General features: G+C 36.7%; 1 protein-coding gene across 1 annotated transcript; it reads right to left on the bottom strand.

Moving 5' to 3' along the window:
- Positions 1-1,926: 1,926 nt before the first annotated feature.
- Positions 1,927-17,072, bottom strand: LOC110789192 (protein FAR1-RELATED SEQUENCE 5-like). Its single transcript, XM_056839843.1, has 6 exons — positions 16,883-17,072; positions 15,661-16,119; positions 14,569-15,080; positions 13,690-14,200; positions 2,451-2,981; positions 1,927-2,156 (listed from the first exon to the last, which is right to left on the bottom strand). Exons 1-6 carry the CDS (start codon positions 17,070-17,072, stop codon positions 1,927-1,929), a joined length of 2,433 nt encoding a protein of 810 aa, XP_056695821.1.
- Positions 17,073-17,340: the final 268 nt, after the last annotated feature.

Below are 17,340 nucleotides of genomic sequence, written 5' to 3'. Positions count from 1 at the left end.
TTTCAATTCCAAACAAGTAGATGTCTATCCACATGTGGTAACCAGGAGGAAGCAAAAATTGGCAGACGATAAGAAGTTGAAGAAAGAAGCTGCCAAAAAGGAGAAGGAAGTTGAAAAGAAAGCAGAGGAGAATGCCAATGAGAACAAGAAATCAGAGGGTAAAATTGCACAGGAGAATGCCAATGAGAACGAGAAACCAGAGGGTAATATGGCAGAGATGAATAACAATGTGGCAGATGTGAATGATAATGCAGCAGAGAGCAACAAACAATCGTTGAAGACTTTTACTTCAAGAAAACGTCTTAAAAGGAATGTAGCAGATGCATCTGCCCCCGAAAATGTAGGACCACCAGAGAAGAAGCAAGCTCCTACCAAACGGACGGCAAAGAAACCTGCAGCATGAAATTTTAATATTAGTTTTAAAGTTGATCAAAACTTTAAGTACAATAATCTTAACTTTTACATTTTCACAAAAATATTTCTCTAGAGTATAATGCCATTTTTGTGTATATATGGCATATAATTTTGGTTTTTGGTGATGTTCAGTAGAACATAGAAACATGTATTTTTAAAGTTGTTGATTCTATGGTTAAAGTTAAGAATATTATAATTAAAGTTAGCCCTGTTATTGTTATAGTTAAGATCAACTTTAAGAATAATATTGGTTTTTGGTAATGTTCAGTTTCTGTAAAAGTTTAGGATAATTTAGTTAAAGTTGAGGGTTCTTAAGTTAAAGTTTAGGATTCTGTTGTTAAAGTTTAAGCATCTGAAGTTGAAGTTTTGGAGTCTGAAGTTATAATTAAGGTTTCTGAACTTAAAGTTTAAGATTTTAAAGTTAAAGTTTAGGCATTTGAAGTTAAAGTTAAGGAATCCAAAGTTAAATTTAGGATTCTGAGTTAAAGTTGAGGATAATTGAGTTAAAGTTGAGGATTATAGAGTTAAAGTTAGGGTTTTAGAGTTAAAGTTGAAGGTTCTAAAGTTAAAGTTTAGGATTCTGCTGTTAAAGTTTAAGATAATTAAGTTAAAGTTGAGGATTATAGAGTTAAAGTTAGGGTTTTAGAGTTAAAGTTGAGGGTTCTAAATTTAAAGTTTAGGCTTAAAGTTTAGGATAATTGAGTTAAAGTTGAGGGTTCTAAAGTTAAAGTTTAGGATTCTGTAGTTAAAGTTTAGGATAATTGAGTTAAAGTTGAGGGTTCTAAAGTTAAAGTTTAGGATAATTGAGTTAAAGTTGAGGGTTCTAAAGTTAAAGTTTAGGATTCTGAAACATGTATTTAAAGTTGTTGATTCTATGCTTAAAGTTAAGATTATCATAATTAAAGTTAGCCCTGTTATTGAAATAGTTAAGAAAATTTAATATTAGTTTATCTAACTTTTATTACAAGGGTAACTTTAAGTACAAAACTCTCAACTTTAAGTATAATATTGGTTTTTGGTATATTACTTCAATTCTTCATTGTACGTTAAGTATCCATGCACTTTGAAACTTTATTTTCAACTTAAATCCGAAAAAAAAATTCACAATTTATGTTAGACACTTGGACACGTATCCAAGTCAGTCCAAGTAACATGGGTTTTGGCGATGTTTAGAAAAAGTTACGTAACATATTAGAAGTTGTTAATTTAATGCTAAAAGTTAAGCAAATATACCTCAACTTTTACTATATCTAGCCTGACTTTTAATATATAAATCTCAACTTTTACATTTTTGAACAAAAGACAGATTAAAAGATATATACACTTCAGAGAAATATTATACTTCACTAAATTTTAATGTATATATTCAAACTTTCAATGTAAAGAAACTTTTACTAAGTTCTCAAGTCTAGTAAACTTTAACTTCAGAATATTAAACTTTAACTTCATAAACCTTAACTTTAACTTTAATAAAAAATTAAATTCTATTTTTGATATAAAACATTAAAAGAATCAAAATAATCTCAAATTTGGAGTTATTGTTCCAAAGTCTGCTGTTGGAGGCGCTGCAGTTTTTCCCTTCTTCTTTTTGACAAATGGTCCTCGTGGTCTTTTGTTCCTTCCTTTTGTTGTGCAACGTTCAGGATCCAACACCATAGGAGGTTCAGTTGCTGTGTTTGTTGCAGGTTCAGAACTTGTTGCTTGTTGTACACTTGTATCACTTGTTGTTGTTGTATGAGTACCTACAAACATTTAACATACTGTATCATAACTTTTACTTATTAAACCCAAACTTTAACATATAAAACCCTAACTTTTACTTATAAAATTGTAACTTTTACATATTTTCCTTTTTAAGAAAATGTGAGTTCCAATCTGTTTTTATTTCACACATTATAGTTTTTTTAGTTTAAAGTTGTAGTTCTGTAGGTTAAAGTTATGAAATTTATTCTAAAGTTAAGACATACTTTCATCATCTCTAACTTAACTTTAATAGGGAATATCTTAACTTTAACCAAAAAACAATTAACTTTTACCTACTGGTGCTGAGTTTGTTTCATATGCTGCTGTTGCATTTGTTTCAGGTGCTGCTGTTGCACTTGTTTCAGGTGCTGCTGGTGCACTTGTTTCTGTGGTTGAAGCGTCGTCAGTGTTTGAAACATTTAATGACGCTAGAAGTTCATCAACCAGAGACACACTAGCGGCATAACCATCCTCCATAAGGGTTCTTGTCTCCTCATTTGATTGGCTTTTCAAGATAAGGTTGTAGTATTTCCTAGCCATGGTTTGGCGCCAAGGTGTGTACTGCACCTCTTCTGGTTTTTCATTTTCTAATTTGTTCCAAACTGATGACTTGGCAGATTTTGTCCACCTCTTTTTGATGTACTGTTCTGGAATCCGGGTAACCGAATGAAGGTGCAATATCCTAATGCAGTGGTAGCACAACCATCCTGAAGTTTCAAAGTTTTTACACGTACATGATACTGTTTGGCTCTCGTGGATGTATGTTACTCTCTGTGCAGACCAAGGTTCTTCATCAATGGACACAGCATAGAACTCAGTATTTTCTGCATTAGTAGTACCATGTTTTAAAGTTAGGAAAATCAATATAAAAGTTAGCCCTAGTGTACTTAAAGTTATGAAACTTAATTTTTTAGGTTACATAACTTTAAAAACAAAAAACCTAACTTTAACTTCAGATGCCTATGAAGGAAATAATGCCCTTGGTCCAAGTATGCATTCTATGTTAAGTCTAATAAATGCGGTTCAGTATTAATTAACAAGTTAATAATTCAGTGAGATCAAGTGAGCTGAATGCCTAGCTAGAGGCCGCTTCAGTTCAAGTGGAATTAATGATATTAATCCACAGCTTACTCTTGACTGAACCCGTAGGGTCACACAAATAGTACGTAAACGGATCAAGTATTTAATGGCATTAAATACTCCATCTATGAATATTCGGAAACGACGGATCTTGGTTTCAGTGGGAGCTAAGATCGTCACAGGCAAGAAATGAATACTCCGGAAACGATGATATTGCCGGAAACGGAAATATGGATCGTATCGGAAATATGAATATTATCCAAGTCGTAGATGTTGCCGGAAACGGAAACATGGTACGTATCGGAAAATATTGTTGGAAATGGAAATATTACCAGAATCGGAAATATTGCCGGAAACGGAAATATTGTCAGAATCGGAAATATTACCGGAATCGGAAAATAATTCCGGAAACGGAAATATTAAATATTTGTTCGAAACGGAAATTAATTCCGGAATCGGAAATATTAAATATTGTTCGTATCGGAAATAGATTCCGGAAATGGAAATTTAATCGGAAGCGTATCGTACGAATTAGCATCGGACGAGGCCTGCCGGACGAAGGCCCAGCACGAAGCCAGGCCATCGCCCAGCAAGCACGCACGCCACAGCCCAGCGCGCACAAGGCCGCGCATGCGTGGGCCGTGCTGCGCGGGCTGCTGCTCGCACGCGCATGGGCAGCCCTTGTGGCTGCCGTGTGTGTGTGAGTTTCAGCTCATGCGAGATTCCTGAATCTGCAAGAGTCAGTGTATGATTAAATGTCTATTCCTATTGGATAAATTGATTAAGTAGAATTCATGTAGAATTCTAATTCCAATTAATTCGCATCCTACTAGGATTACGATTCCTTTTCCATAACTCTATAAATAAAGGCCTAGGGCTCATAATTTATACACAAGTTTTTAAGTATTCAAAAGTGAGTTTTTGAGAGAAAATCAAACACACATCTTGCTCAAAAGTGCCGAATTTTCTGAGTACCTTAAGGGCGATTCTAGTTGGTCAATCTTAAGGCGGATCCGGACGTGCTGTGGACTTTCTACGGAGGGACGACACTTGGAGTCCTAAAAGACTTGTTCTTGTTCGGTTCGGGCGCAGCTAGGGAAGGCACGCAACAAAGAGTATGCATCTAATTATGCTATATGATTATGTGTAAATAATATGTTTCCTGGGTTAATGGTTTTTCCGCATGATCTATGTAAATGTCATATGTATCATAACCTAACAGTGGTATCACGAGCCCCTTATTATTTTCATAATCTAAATTGCATGAACATGGTTAAATATTACAAATTTGCAAGAATTAAAAGGGGTGATTAATTTTCGTGATTGTTAATTAATTGCAAATTGCGTTTATTTAATTATATGTACGCAGTTTTTCGGCAGTTTCTTCATTACTCATCCGAATTGAGTGATTTTTGTGTCAATTCCGCATGTAAAAGGCATTCTAAAATTTTGACAAAAATAGTATTTTTCTGCCGAACCCAGAATTCTCAAATTCGAAGCCTAACTATGACTTTTCGAAGGTTTTAGTTTTTCGGATGCAAAATTTCGTAAATTTAAGATGTTAAATTAAATATTTGCGATTCCTGTTGATAAATCTTGAATTTTTGATTGACCTACTGCATATGTTTAACAAGTTTGAATGCCTAGTCTTGTTAATTATGCAATCTAATTTGTAATTATGATTAATTTGTTGAAAATTAGAATAATTTAGAATTAATTTGATTTTCATAATTAATTGTAATTTAATTAGAAACCTATGATTAAAAACCACCATAAAAATTGTAAATTTATGATAAATTTTAAATTTTTATGACCTAGACTTGAATCCATAACAATCGGAAATCAATTGGATAATAAATTTTCGATTTTTCGCCCTAAAATTATGAAATTAATAATATTTATTAATTTGTCATTAATTTTAAATATAAATTTTAAATTTTTATGCGATTCGTTCAAATAACTTGCACGCACGAAGCAATGGACGCTTCGTGTTACCCTTAAGGGGTGTTGTATAATGCGGGCATGCGACGACGAGCAAGGGAGCTCGTCGCCCGTGCGGCACGAATGCAATGAGCAAGGCCGTAGTGCACGAGCACAAGGCAGCAGCCCTGCCTTGTGTCGTGTGCCACGAGCAATGAACGTATGGGCATGGGCGAGGGGCGAGCCAAGGCAGTCGCGTGTGGGCAGCAAGCGAGCTGCGCCACAGCGCGCGCTGCCTCGCATAACAGCGCGCAGCCTCGTGCGCAGCGAGCGCAAGCTCGCGTGCCACGAGCGCTGCGCACAGCATCACTCGCGCGCCAGCGAGCGATGGCTCGCGCGCACCAGCGCGCGATCTCGCGCGCCAGCGAGCGATGGCTCGCGCGCACCAGCGAGCGATGCAGCGCCCCAGCGAGCGATGGCTCGCGCGCACCAGCGAGCGATGCAGCGCCCCAGCGAGCGATGGCTCGCGCGCACCAGCGAGCGATCTCGCGCACCAGCGAGCGCGGTAACGCGCGCGCGCTGCGAGCGATAGCTCGCGTGCGGTGGGCGCTGTGCGGAGGCTTGCGGATAGGACAGCAGCAGCTATGCAACGAGCGCATGGGCTGCGCGCACATGGCCAGCAATGGCTGTGTGCGTACGGCCCATGGGCGTGCAACGCGTAGGGTGTTTGCGTTTCGATTAGATCGTTTTGAATGTTTAATTTGAAAGTTTCAGTTTACGTAATTTTAATTAATTTTAAAATTAATAATTTGAATTAATTTCTTGGATTTTAATTTTGAATATTATAATTATAATAAATGGAATTTATTCTAATTATTTTACTAAAATTAAAATCATGAATTAATTTAAATGCGACTGAATTAAATTAAATTTTTGGATTCAATTATAAATTTATATGAGCTTTAAATTTTAATTAAATTTGTATGTTTCCGGTTAGACTAGAAATACAATTTTATGTTTAAAATTAGTAAAGCATATGAATTTATTGGTTTGAGTGGGAGTGCCTTTTAGTCATAAACTCTTGATTAGGTCTACAAATCCTTAAGGTTAAAACAACTCGATTAGAATTAATAAGGACTGAATAATTGGTAGATTATTGGTGCCCTTGATTAATTGCTGCAAATGTTTACGTGATGCATAATGTGTTTTACTAACCAGCTATGTGGGCCATTCATGATAATGAATGGGTGAATGGTATATATTGTATATGTACTGTTTTGCAGGTTATGAAGTGACTAGTATGGCCCAAATAGGATAGAAAATATGGTCTGCGTACCATTAATTTGAATGTAATTGGTCTAAAGTACCAAAGTTGTTTTTCAATTCAAATATGGTCTGCGTACCATCAAATAGTTGTAATTAGTTATAACTTATCCTATTTGAAGAAAATGGTGCCTCCCACGGAGATTTTCAAGACGGACTTTGAAGTCAAAGCTTCAAGATGAAGTCGGGCCATACTAGATCACAAATATCTTATGCATGTTTTAAGTTATTTATTGCTTTAAATATGTCTTAAAATGCATGAGATCAAAAGCTTGATTATGTTGCATGATTAAGGATTTTAGTTCACTTAAAATCTAACCAACATAGTAAGAGCCTTAAGTTCCAAACTTAAAAATTGAGTTAAAAGGTGCCATGCCAAAATATACACTTGCTTGGATATCCTTTACATCAATCTAGTAATAGTTTTCGCTCAGCGAGGTGTTACTTATTGGTCCTAAAGGGGCAAGGTACACAAATAATTGTGAGTACATGTTAGTTTTGGTGAAACTCAACGATATAAGTAAGGAGTCCTTTTATGTCGTGGCAAATTCGATAGGTTTACCTAATAAGTTCTTAGACGTACCTGTCAACCAAGAATAGTTTCTAGACTATTAGCAAAAGGCTTTTGCTTACCTAAGATGTTCTAGGATTAAGTCGACAAACTGTGCTTAGTTCTTCAATGATTTTAGGATCTTGGAATCATTTTATTCACACCTGCCGGAACACATAACTTGAATAAAATGCTTAATAAACATTGAATTATGCATGAATGCTAGAATTTAAGTTTATTAAGAGAAACTGTGAATGGTTATTTATTTGTTTATTCTTTTCAATTGTAGTTTTTAATATGGCAAACAACAATTCATTCAACATTCGATCAATTCTCGAAAAGGAGAAGTTGAACGGGAAAAACTTCCTTGACTGGCAAAGGAACTTGCAAATAGTTCTTATGCAGGAAGAAAAGGAGTATGTCCTAGATGAGGCGATGCCCGAAGCTCCAGGCGACGGGATCACTCAGGCAGCCCTCAATCGTTGGATTGATGCCAACAAGGATGTGAAATGTCTAATGCTCGCCACTATGAGTGCGGATCTGCAGAAAACGTTCATCAACTCAGATGCTTTCACAATCATCAGTGAGTTGAAGAACATGTTCCAAGATCTGGCTCGAGTCGAAAGATTCGAGACTCATAGGCAAATTCTTGAGACCAAGCTTAAGAAAGGCGAGCCCGTAAGTCCACATGTTCTCAAAATGATTGGACTCATTGAGAATATGAGTCGGCTGGATCAGCAATTTTCTCAGGAAATGGCTATAGACACCATCCTCCATTCTCTTCATAGCGGGTATGATCAGTTCAAACTGAACTACAGTATGAATAGTCTGGACAAAACGCTCACTGAGCTTCACGGTATGCTGAAGACCGCTGAAAAGACGCTCAAAAGTGATAAGCAGGATGTGCTTATGGTGCGTGGGGGCAAGTTCAAGAAATCTGGAAAGAAGAGGAATGCTAAGAAAGGTGGCAACAAGGCCAGCCCAACTAGGCAAACTGGCGCCAAATCTGCAAAGAGAAAGGTCAGTCAACCCACTTCTGAATCCGAATGCTTCTACTGCAAGAAGAAGGGGCATTGGAAGAGAGATTGCTTGAAGCTAAAGGAAGATCAGAAGAACGGAACAGTCGTTCCATCTTCAGGTATTTTCGTTATAGACTGTATACTTGCTAATTCAACTTCTTGGGTATTAGATACTGGTTGTGGCTCACACTTATGTTCCAATCCACAGGGACTAAGAAGAAGTAGAAAGTTAAGCAAGGGTGAAGTCGACCTACGAGTGGGAAATGGAGCACGGATTGCTGCATTAGCTGTAGGAACTTACTATTTGTCGTTGCCCTCCGGGCTAGTTTTGGAACTGGAAGAATGTTTCCATGTTCCAAGTCTTACTAAAAACATCATTTCAGTTTCTTGCTTAGATGCTAAGGGATTTTCCTTTATAATAAAAGACAATAGTTGCTCGTTTTATTTTAAAGAGATGTTTTATGGATCTGCTAGATTAGTCAATGGACTTTATTTATTAGATCACGACAAACAAGTATATAACATAAATACCAAAAAGGCCAAAAAGGATGATTCAGATCTCACCTATCTGTGGCATTGTCGATTAGGCCATATAAACTTGAAACGCTTAGAAAGACTTCAAAGGGAAGGAATTCTAGAACCATTTGACTTAGAGGATTATGGTAAATGCGAATCATGTTTACTTGGCAAAATGACAAAGCAACCTTTCTCTAAAGTTGGAGAAAGAGCAAATGAACTATTGGGTTTAATCCATACAGATGTATGTGGACCAATGAGTACAAATGCTAGAGGTGGTTTCAGCTACTTTATCACTTTCACTGATGACTTCAGTAGGTATGGTTATGTCTACCTAATGAAGCATAAGTCTGAATCCTTTGACAAATTCAAGGAATTTCAGAGTGAAGTAGAGAATCAATTAGGCAAGAAGATCAAGGCACTGCGGTCTGATAGAGGCGGTGAATATCTGAGCTATGAATTTGATGACCATCTGAAAGAATGTGGAATTCTATCAGAATTGACACCTCCTGGAACACCACAATGGAACGGTGTGTCAGAACGGAGGAACAGAACCTTGCTAGACATGGTCAGGTCAATGATGGGTCAGGCCGAACTTCCATTAGAATTTTGGGGACATGCACTAAATACAGCTGCACTCACTATAAATAGAGCTCCGTCTAAAGCTGTCGAAAAGACTCCATACGAATTATGGTTTGGAAAGCCTCCAAATGTGTCTTTTCTTAAGATTTGGGGATGTGAAGTTTACGTCAAACGATTAATTTCAGACAAACTTCATCCAAAATCTGACAAATGTATCCTTGTGGGCTATCCAAAGGAAACAAAGGGGTATTACTTCTACAATACATCTGAGAACAAAGTGTTTGTTGCTCGAGATGGTGTCTTTTTGGAGAAAGATCACATTTCCAAAATGACAAGTGGGAGAAAAGTAGACCTCGAAGAAATTCGAGTCGAACAACAAACTCTAGAGAATGCTCAAGATGACATTCAGGATGAAACTCAGAGATCTTTAGAAGAATCTGGTGAGAATCATGGTCAATCTAGAAATGTTACCCCGCGTAGATCGCAAAGATATAGATCTCAACCGGAAAGGTACTTAGGTATTTTGACGAACGAGAGCTATGACGTTCTATTACTCGAAAGTGATGAACATGCGACTTACAAGCAAGCTATGACGAGCCCTAGCTCCAAGCAGTGGCAAGAAGCCATGCAATCTGAATTAGACTCCATGTCTGAAAACCAAGTATGGGATTTGGTCGATTTGCCAGATGGCTACCAAGCCATTGGAAGCAAATGGGTTTTCAAACTGAAAAAGGACAAGGATGGGAAACTTGAAGTTTTCAAAGCTAGATTGGTTGCAAAAGGTTACAGGCAAGTCCACGGTGTGGATTACGATGAAACCTTTTCACCAGTTGCAATGCTAAAGTCTATTCGAATAATGTTAGCAATCGCTGCATATTACGATTACGAAATATGGCAGATGGATGTCAAAACTGCTTTCTTAAACGGCGTTTTAACAGAAACTGTGTTTATGACACAGCCTGAAGGTTTTGAGGATCCAAAGAATGCTAAAAAGGTATGCAAGCTAAAGAAGTCAATCTACGGATTGAAGCAGGCATCCAGGAGCTGGAATATACGTTTTGATGAAGCAGTCAGTGACTTTGGTTTCATCAAGAACGCGGACGAATCTTGTGTATACAAGAAAGTCAGTGGGAGCAAAATTGCTTTCCTAGTATTATATGTCGACGACATATTACTTATCGGAAATGACATTCCTATGTTGAACTCTGTCAAGATTTGGCTTGGGAAATGTTTTTCGATGAAGGATCTAGGAGAAGCACAGTACATATTGGGCATCAAGATTTACAGAGATAGATCTAAAAAGATGATTGGACTTAGTCAAAGCACTTATATCAATAAGGTGCTTGATAGGTTCAAGATGGCGGACTCCAAGCGAGGCTACCTACCCATGTCTCATGGAATGACTCTAAGCAAGACTCAGTGCCCAAAAACACTTGATGAGCGTAGACGAATGAATGGGATTCCATATGCATCATTGATTGGTTCAATAATGTATGCTATGATATGTACACGCCCGGATGTTGCGTACGCACTCAGTGCTACGAGCAGATACCAGTCAGACCCAGGAGAGGCGCATTGGACTGCTGCCAAGAACATTCTGAAGTACCTGAAAAGGCACAAAGATGACTTCCTGGTCTATGGTGGAGATGATGAATTAATTGTTAAAGGCTATACGGACGCAAGTTTCCAAACCGACAAAGATGATTTCAGATCACAGTCTGGGTTTGTCTTCTGCCTCAACGGAGGAGCAGTAAGCTGGAAAAGTGCTAAGCAAAGCACCATTGCGGATTCTACAACTGAAGCGGAGTACATTGCTGCACATGAAGCAGCAAAGGAAGCTATATGGCTAAGGAAGTTCATAGGAGAACTTGGTGTAGTCCCCTCCATTAAAGGACCAATAGCCCTGTATTGTGATAATAACGGAGCTATTGCACAGGCAAAAGAGCCTAGACACCACCAGAGAGTCAAGCATGTACTTCGTAGATTTCACCTTCTACGAGAGTTCGTTGAAAGAAAAGAAGTCGAGATAAGCAAAATTGGAACTGATGACAACATATCAGATCCATTAACTAAACCTCTGCCGCAAGCGAAGCACAACTCGCACACTGCAGCTATGGGAATCAAGCATATTGGAGAATGGCTTTGATGTCTCTGTTTAATGTTTTAAAGTTTTAGAGTTTAAATCTTTGTAAAACATTATTGGTTAATCATTCACAATAAATGAAAGGAATTCATTTTTCCATTTAATTTGTGGTTTATTAAATGATGAGTCCCTTCAACTTGACGATGTATTCAAGATAGACTGTCAGGACCAGTCCTGTGACTAAGAAATGTCTATCAAGTGAACTTGAATGTCAAAGGTTGAAAATGGTCCCTAGTCGGAGTTTTCTATAAAATTGGACGCATAGAAAACGTTAGACGATTAGAATGCAAGATGACTAGTAGTTCTGTTTCTTGAACTATGTGGACATGGCAATGTCATAATCATTTGCATAGATACTTACTTTGGGAAGACTAGTATCGGACAAGACCTATGAAACTTTACTGTAAGAGATGAAAGTCTGTCATAAGTAAATTTCATTAAATTATTAGACACTAAATCCTCAATACCTGAGTGATTTGAGATTACTTGTTTGGGAACTGGTTGCTTTGACGTTGACCAACCGTCGCACCGTAAAAGGAGGCTATAAAGGCAACGCTCAGGTAATCACCTATCAAACGAAGTCTAATCTCAAGATCGCAAGATTGGGATTGTCCTCCCATAAATCGGGATGAGATGCTTAAAAGTTGTACAAGGCCACTCGGAGAGCTAGAAACTGTGAAATGCATGGCCGTGCTCGGATGAATCATAGGCTATGATTATCTGTTTATTTGATCAGTTGAACTCTGAAACCGAGGAACACCTCTGGACATAATAAGGATGACAACTCTTACCTTATGTTCAAGAGCAAGCATCGAGCGACAAAGGAATTAGGAAATGCACACTTGTCCCTAAGGACAAGTGGGAGACTGAAGGAAATAATGCCCTTGGTCCAAGTATGCATTCTATGTTAAGTCTAATAAATGCGGTTCAGTATTAATTAACAAGTTAATAATTCAGTGAGATCAAGTGAGCTGAATGCCTAGCTAGAGGCCGCTTCAGTTCAAGTGGAATTAATGATATTAATCCACAGCTTACTCTTGACTGAACCCGTAGGGTCACACAAATAGTACGTAAACGGATCAAGTATTTAATGGCATTAAATACTCCATCTATGAATATTCGGAAACGACGGATCTTGGTTTCAGTGGGAGCTAAGATCGTCACAGGCAAGAAATGAATACTCCGGAAACGATGATATTGCCGGAAACGGAAATATGGATCGTATCGGAAATATGAATATTATCCAAGTCGTAGATGTTGCCGGAAACGGAAACATGGTACGTATCGGAAAATATTGTTGGAAATGGAAATATTACCAGAATCGGAAATATTGCCGGAAACGGAAATATTGTCAGAATCGGAAATATTACCGGAATCGGAAAATAATTCCGGAAACGGAAATATTAAATATTTGTTCGAAACGGAAATTAATTCCGGAATCGGAAATATTAAATATTGTTCGTATCGGAAATAGATTCCGGAAATGGAAATTTAATCGGAAGCGTATCGTACGAATTAGCATCGGACGAGGCCTGCCGGACGAAGGCCCAGCACGAAGCCAGGCCATCGCCCAGCAAGCACGCACGCCACAGCCCAGCGCGCACAAGGCCGCGCATGCGTGGGCCGTGCTGCGCGGGCTGCTGCTCGCACGCGCATGGGCAGCCCTTGTGGCTGCCGTGTGTGTGTGAGTTTCAGCTCATGCGAGATTCCTGAATCTGCAAGAGTCAGTGTATGATTAAATGTCTATTCCTATTGGATAAATTGATTAAGTAGAATTCATGTAGAATTCTAATTCCAATTAATTCGCATCCTACTAGGATTACGATTCCTTTTCCATAACTCTATAAATAAAGGCCTAGGGCTCATAATTTATACACAAGTTTTTAAGTATTCAAAAGTGAGTTTTTGAGAGAAAATCAAACACACATCTTGCTCAAAAGTGCCGAATTTTCTGAGTACCTTAAGGGCGATTCTAGTTGGTCAATCTTAAGGCGGATCCGGACGTGCTGTGGACTTTCTACGGAGGGACGACACTTGGAGTCCTAAAAGACTTGTTCTTGTTCGGTTCGGGCGCAGCTAGGGAAGGCACGCAACAAAGAGTATGCATCTAATTATGCTATATGATTATGTGTAAATAATATGTTTCCTGGGTTAATGGTTTTTCCGCATGATCTATGTAAATGTCATATGTATCATAACCTAACAGCCTAAACTTTTTCAAAATCTTAACTTTTAAAACAAAAACCCTAAACTTTTTACTTAAAGTTATGAAAATATGTATAAAAGTTAGCCCTGGTGAATTAAAAGTTAATAAACTTTATATTTCAGTTTATCAACTTTTATTAAAAAAAGGCATAACTTTTACAGTAAAAAGACTAACTTTAAATTCTGATATTTACCTTGTTTCCAAATTAATTTTGCTGTTGTTGCAATTGAATATCCAAATTCCTCCTCAAAGTCTCTGAATAGTGACAACGTGTAAACTTCTGATGCATGTTTCAGCAATCCAGATAGTGGTAAAGCCGAGGATGGAACCGATTTACTACAAGAGAATTCAGCTTGCTTTTCTGTACTTCTCCAACGTTGTATTGTACCTTTGAACAATCTATAGAAATCAGTTAAACTGGTTGTTCTGTTTGCTCTAAATCCGATGGCGTGATTAGTGCTTTCACTTCGTTGTGAAGACAAAATCCCAGCTGAAAAGAAGTCTTTGCTTAGCGCAGGGCACCATTTTTCTCTCAAATCGTATACATTTGTAAACCACTCTTCCCCTATCAGCTCATATTGTTGCAGCATTGATCTCCAATTGGTTTCAAATTCAACTACTGTGACACACTTATACAAGCAATAGTTGAATGTCTTCTTAAAAGTTGGATCTCGTTTCAATGCCCCAAATCTGGTAATAGCATTCTAATGCAAATGCCATACACATAATCTGTGTCTTGAATCTGGAAGACCTGCATATACAACTCAATGTTAAAAGTTGAGATTTTTGAAGTTAAAGTTAAGAATATTGAAATTAAAGTTAAGAATTTTAAAGTTAAAGTTAAAGTTAAGGATCCTAAAGTTAAGGTTAAGTATTCTAAATTTAAACTTTACGATTCTAAAATTAAAGTTAAGATTTCTAAATTTAAGGTTAAGGATTCTGAACTTAAAGTTAAAGATTTGGAAGTTAAAGTTAAAGATTTGGAAGTTAAAGTTAAGGACTATGAAATTAAAGTTGAGGAATATGAAGTTAAAGTTAAGGACTCTGAAAAGGATAAATCTTGGATTTTTACATGATTGATGGCATTGTTCATTGCTGCATCTTGATCTGTAAAGATTGATATTGGACTTTTTCCCCCCATTGACTTTTTGAAAGTTTGTAGAAGCCACACAAACAACTCAATCTTTTCATCTCCTATGAATGCACAACCAAACATGCAATTGTTCCAGTGGTTGTTTATTCCAACTATTGGAGCACAAATTAGGTTATACCTGTTTGTTCTATACGTTGTGTCAAAAATCACTATATCTCCAAAAATTCCATAGTCTTCCATCATCATAGAGTCCCTCCAAAACAAACTCCTCAATTTACCTTTTTCATCCAATCTAAATCTAAAAAAGAAGTTTGGGTCACCTTCAAGCTCTAAATACATTATGTCAGTTACTGCTTGTGCATCACCTCCTTCTATTTGCTTCATTTTTAACCTCGTGCAGTAATTTAGATGGTCTTTCTTCGAGTGTCCCAAATTTTCTTCACCTCCAGCTTCAATTGCCATGTAGTTAAAGGAAGCCGTGGATGACAGACCTGTCAGTTGAGCATAAAAGAATGTAAATAAAATAATAGTTTCGGCAAAATGTTTAACTTTACTCAACTTTTACTTCTTCAGACCTGACTTTTAGTACAAAAAGGCTAACTTTAACTTTTAAAACTTTAATTGTCAATAACTTAACTTTAACACCTTATAGTTAATTTTCTGTGTTAAAGTTGTTGTTATTTAGGTTAAAGTTAAGGAAATCGTTGTCAAAGTCAAAAACAGTCTTCATTCTACTCTAACCTAACTTTTACTTTAAAAAGCTTAACTTTAACTTCTAAAACTTTAATTGTCATTAACTTAACTTTAACACCTTATAGTTAATTTTTGTGTTAAAGTTGTGGTTATGTAGGTTAAAGTTAAGGAAATTGTTGTCAAAGTTAAAGACAGTTCTCATTCTACTCTAACCTAACTTTTACTTTAAAAAGCTTAACTTTAACTGAGATGAGTGTGACTTTTATATTTCCAACTTTTTTCATCTTAGAAGGTGATTGCAGTAACAAAAGGATGAGTATCAAAACAATAACTTTTACACAGAACATAAAAGTTTAACTATCAAAATGTAACTATTACCAGATTTTTGCATAGTTTCAATTGCCTCCCTCTTCTCTTCCGTTATTTGCCTTTCAGATCTATGCAAGTAGTGCCATTGACTTCTAGTTAAATCATGGTTGTGCATTATCACATGATTAACAACCTCATATCTTCCTTCAGAATTCATTTTCACTCTCAAGCAAGCCCTACATTGAGTTCTCGTGATCGAAACTTGCCTTGGTTTTCTCTCTTTTTTGGGCACCACAGGAACAACTGTTTGCACTTTTTTCTTTTTGTTCTTTCCATTGTTTGTTACTCCTGCTGCTGAACAAACATATGTCTTTTCAAGCACGATTCTTGTCCCAACTTTGGATCTCGTGTTTCCTTTCCTTATGGAAAACCCAACCTCACTAGCATGTTTTTCGTAGAAACCTAGAAGTTCCTCCACTGTTTCAGCAGTGTATCCCATCAGTGTTCCAACAATATCTTGATCCGGTTCTGTTATTGCAATTACCAAAAATCAGCAGAAATTTTTATTATTAAACCCTAACTTTTACGCATAATACTATAACTTTTATTAAAACAAGGCCAACATTTACTAAAACAAGTTTTACTTCTATGCATAGAACTTTAACTTTTACTAAAACAAGGCTAACTTTTACTAAAACAAGCCTAACTTTTACGCATAAAACTATAACTTTTACTATAATAAGGGTAACTTTTACTAAAATAAGTCTAACTTTTATGGATAAAACTATAACTTTTTCTAAAACAAGCCTTATATCAATTTAAACAAGGCTAACTTTTATGCATCAAACTATAACTTTTATGCATAAAACCAAAACTGTAAATTCTTTATTAAAATCATGTTAAAAATCTAAGCAAATATTGTAAACTTTACATTTTACATACTTAACTTTTACTCTGAAAACCTCAACTTTAACTTTGATATCTGTAACTTTTTCAAACACCTATTTTTCAGTCAAACCAACACCTTTACATAACTTTTACAGGAATATCTCTAATTTTTTCATTCATAACTATAACTTTAACTTTGAACGTATAAACTATAAGTTTTATGCATAACTATAACTTTACATTTCACATACTTAACTTTTACTCTGAAAACCTCAACTTTAACTTTGATATCTGTAACTTTTTCAAACACCAATACTTCAGCCAAACCAACATATTTACCTAACTTTAACAGGAATATCCCTAACTTTTACATTTATAACCATAACTTTAACTTCAAACATACCTTCAGAATCAGAAATAATATCTTGTTCTTCAGCTTCCATTGCTTCCTCTTCTTCACGTTCCTGTGCCAAAGCATTGTTTTCGATGCAATTGTTGAGAACGTCCTCCATTGTTGCATCTTGAATATCAGGTTCTAGAGGAACTTGAATTGTTTGAGTGGATTGAATCACACTCCTAATTAGGTTTTCCATTAGATATTGATTTCACAATTTCGATCTCGATTTCGATTGCGTTCTTCTTCCTTCTCTTCAGTTTCTCGATCTCGATTTCAATGTCCTTCTTCCTTCTCCTATTTCGATCAATTTCGATTGCGTTCTTCTTCCTTCCTTCTCGATTTCGATCGGGTTTTTTTTCTGCGATTTTTTTCCTGAGCGTTTTCTCTCTCCTCTTTCTTTCTTTCTTTGCGTGAGTTTTTCTTCCTTTCTTTTCTTTTTTTTTCTGCGCGTTTTGTTTACTACT

Source organism: Spinacia oleracea, chromosome 3 (genome assembly GCF_020520425.1).
Source record: "Spinacia oleracea cultivar Varoflay chromosome 3, BTI_SOV_V1, whole genome shotgun sequence".
NCBI classification, from domain to species: Eukaryota; Viridiplantae; Streptophyta; class Magnoliopsida; order Caryophyllales; family Amaranthaceae; genus Spinacia; species Spinacia oleracea.
Note: the sequence above shows the minus strand (reverse complement) of the source record. Positions and strands in the feature narration are given on the sequence as shown.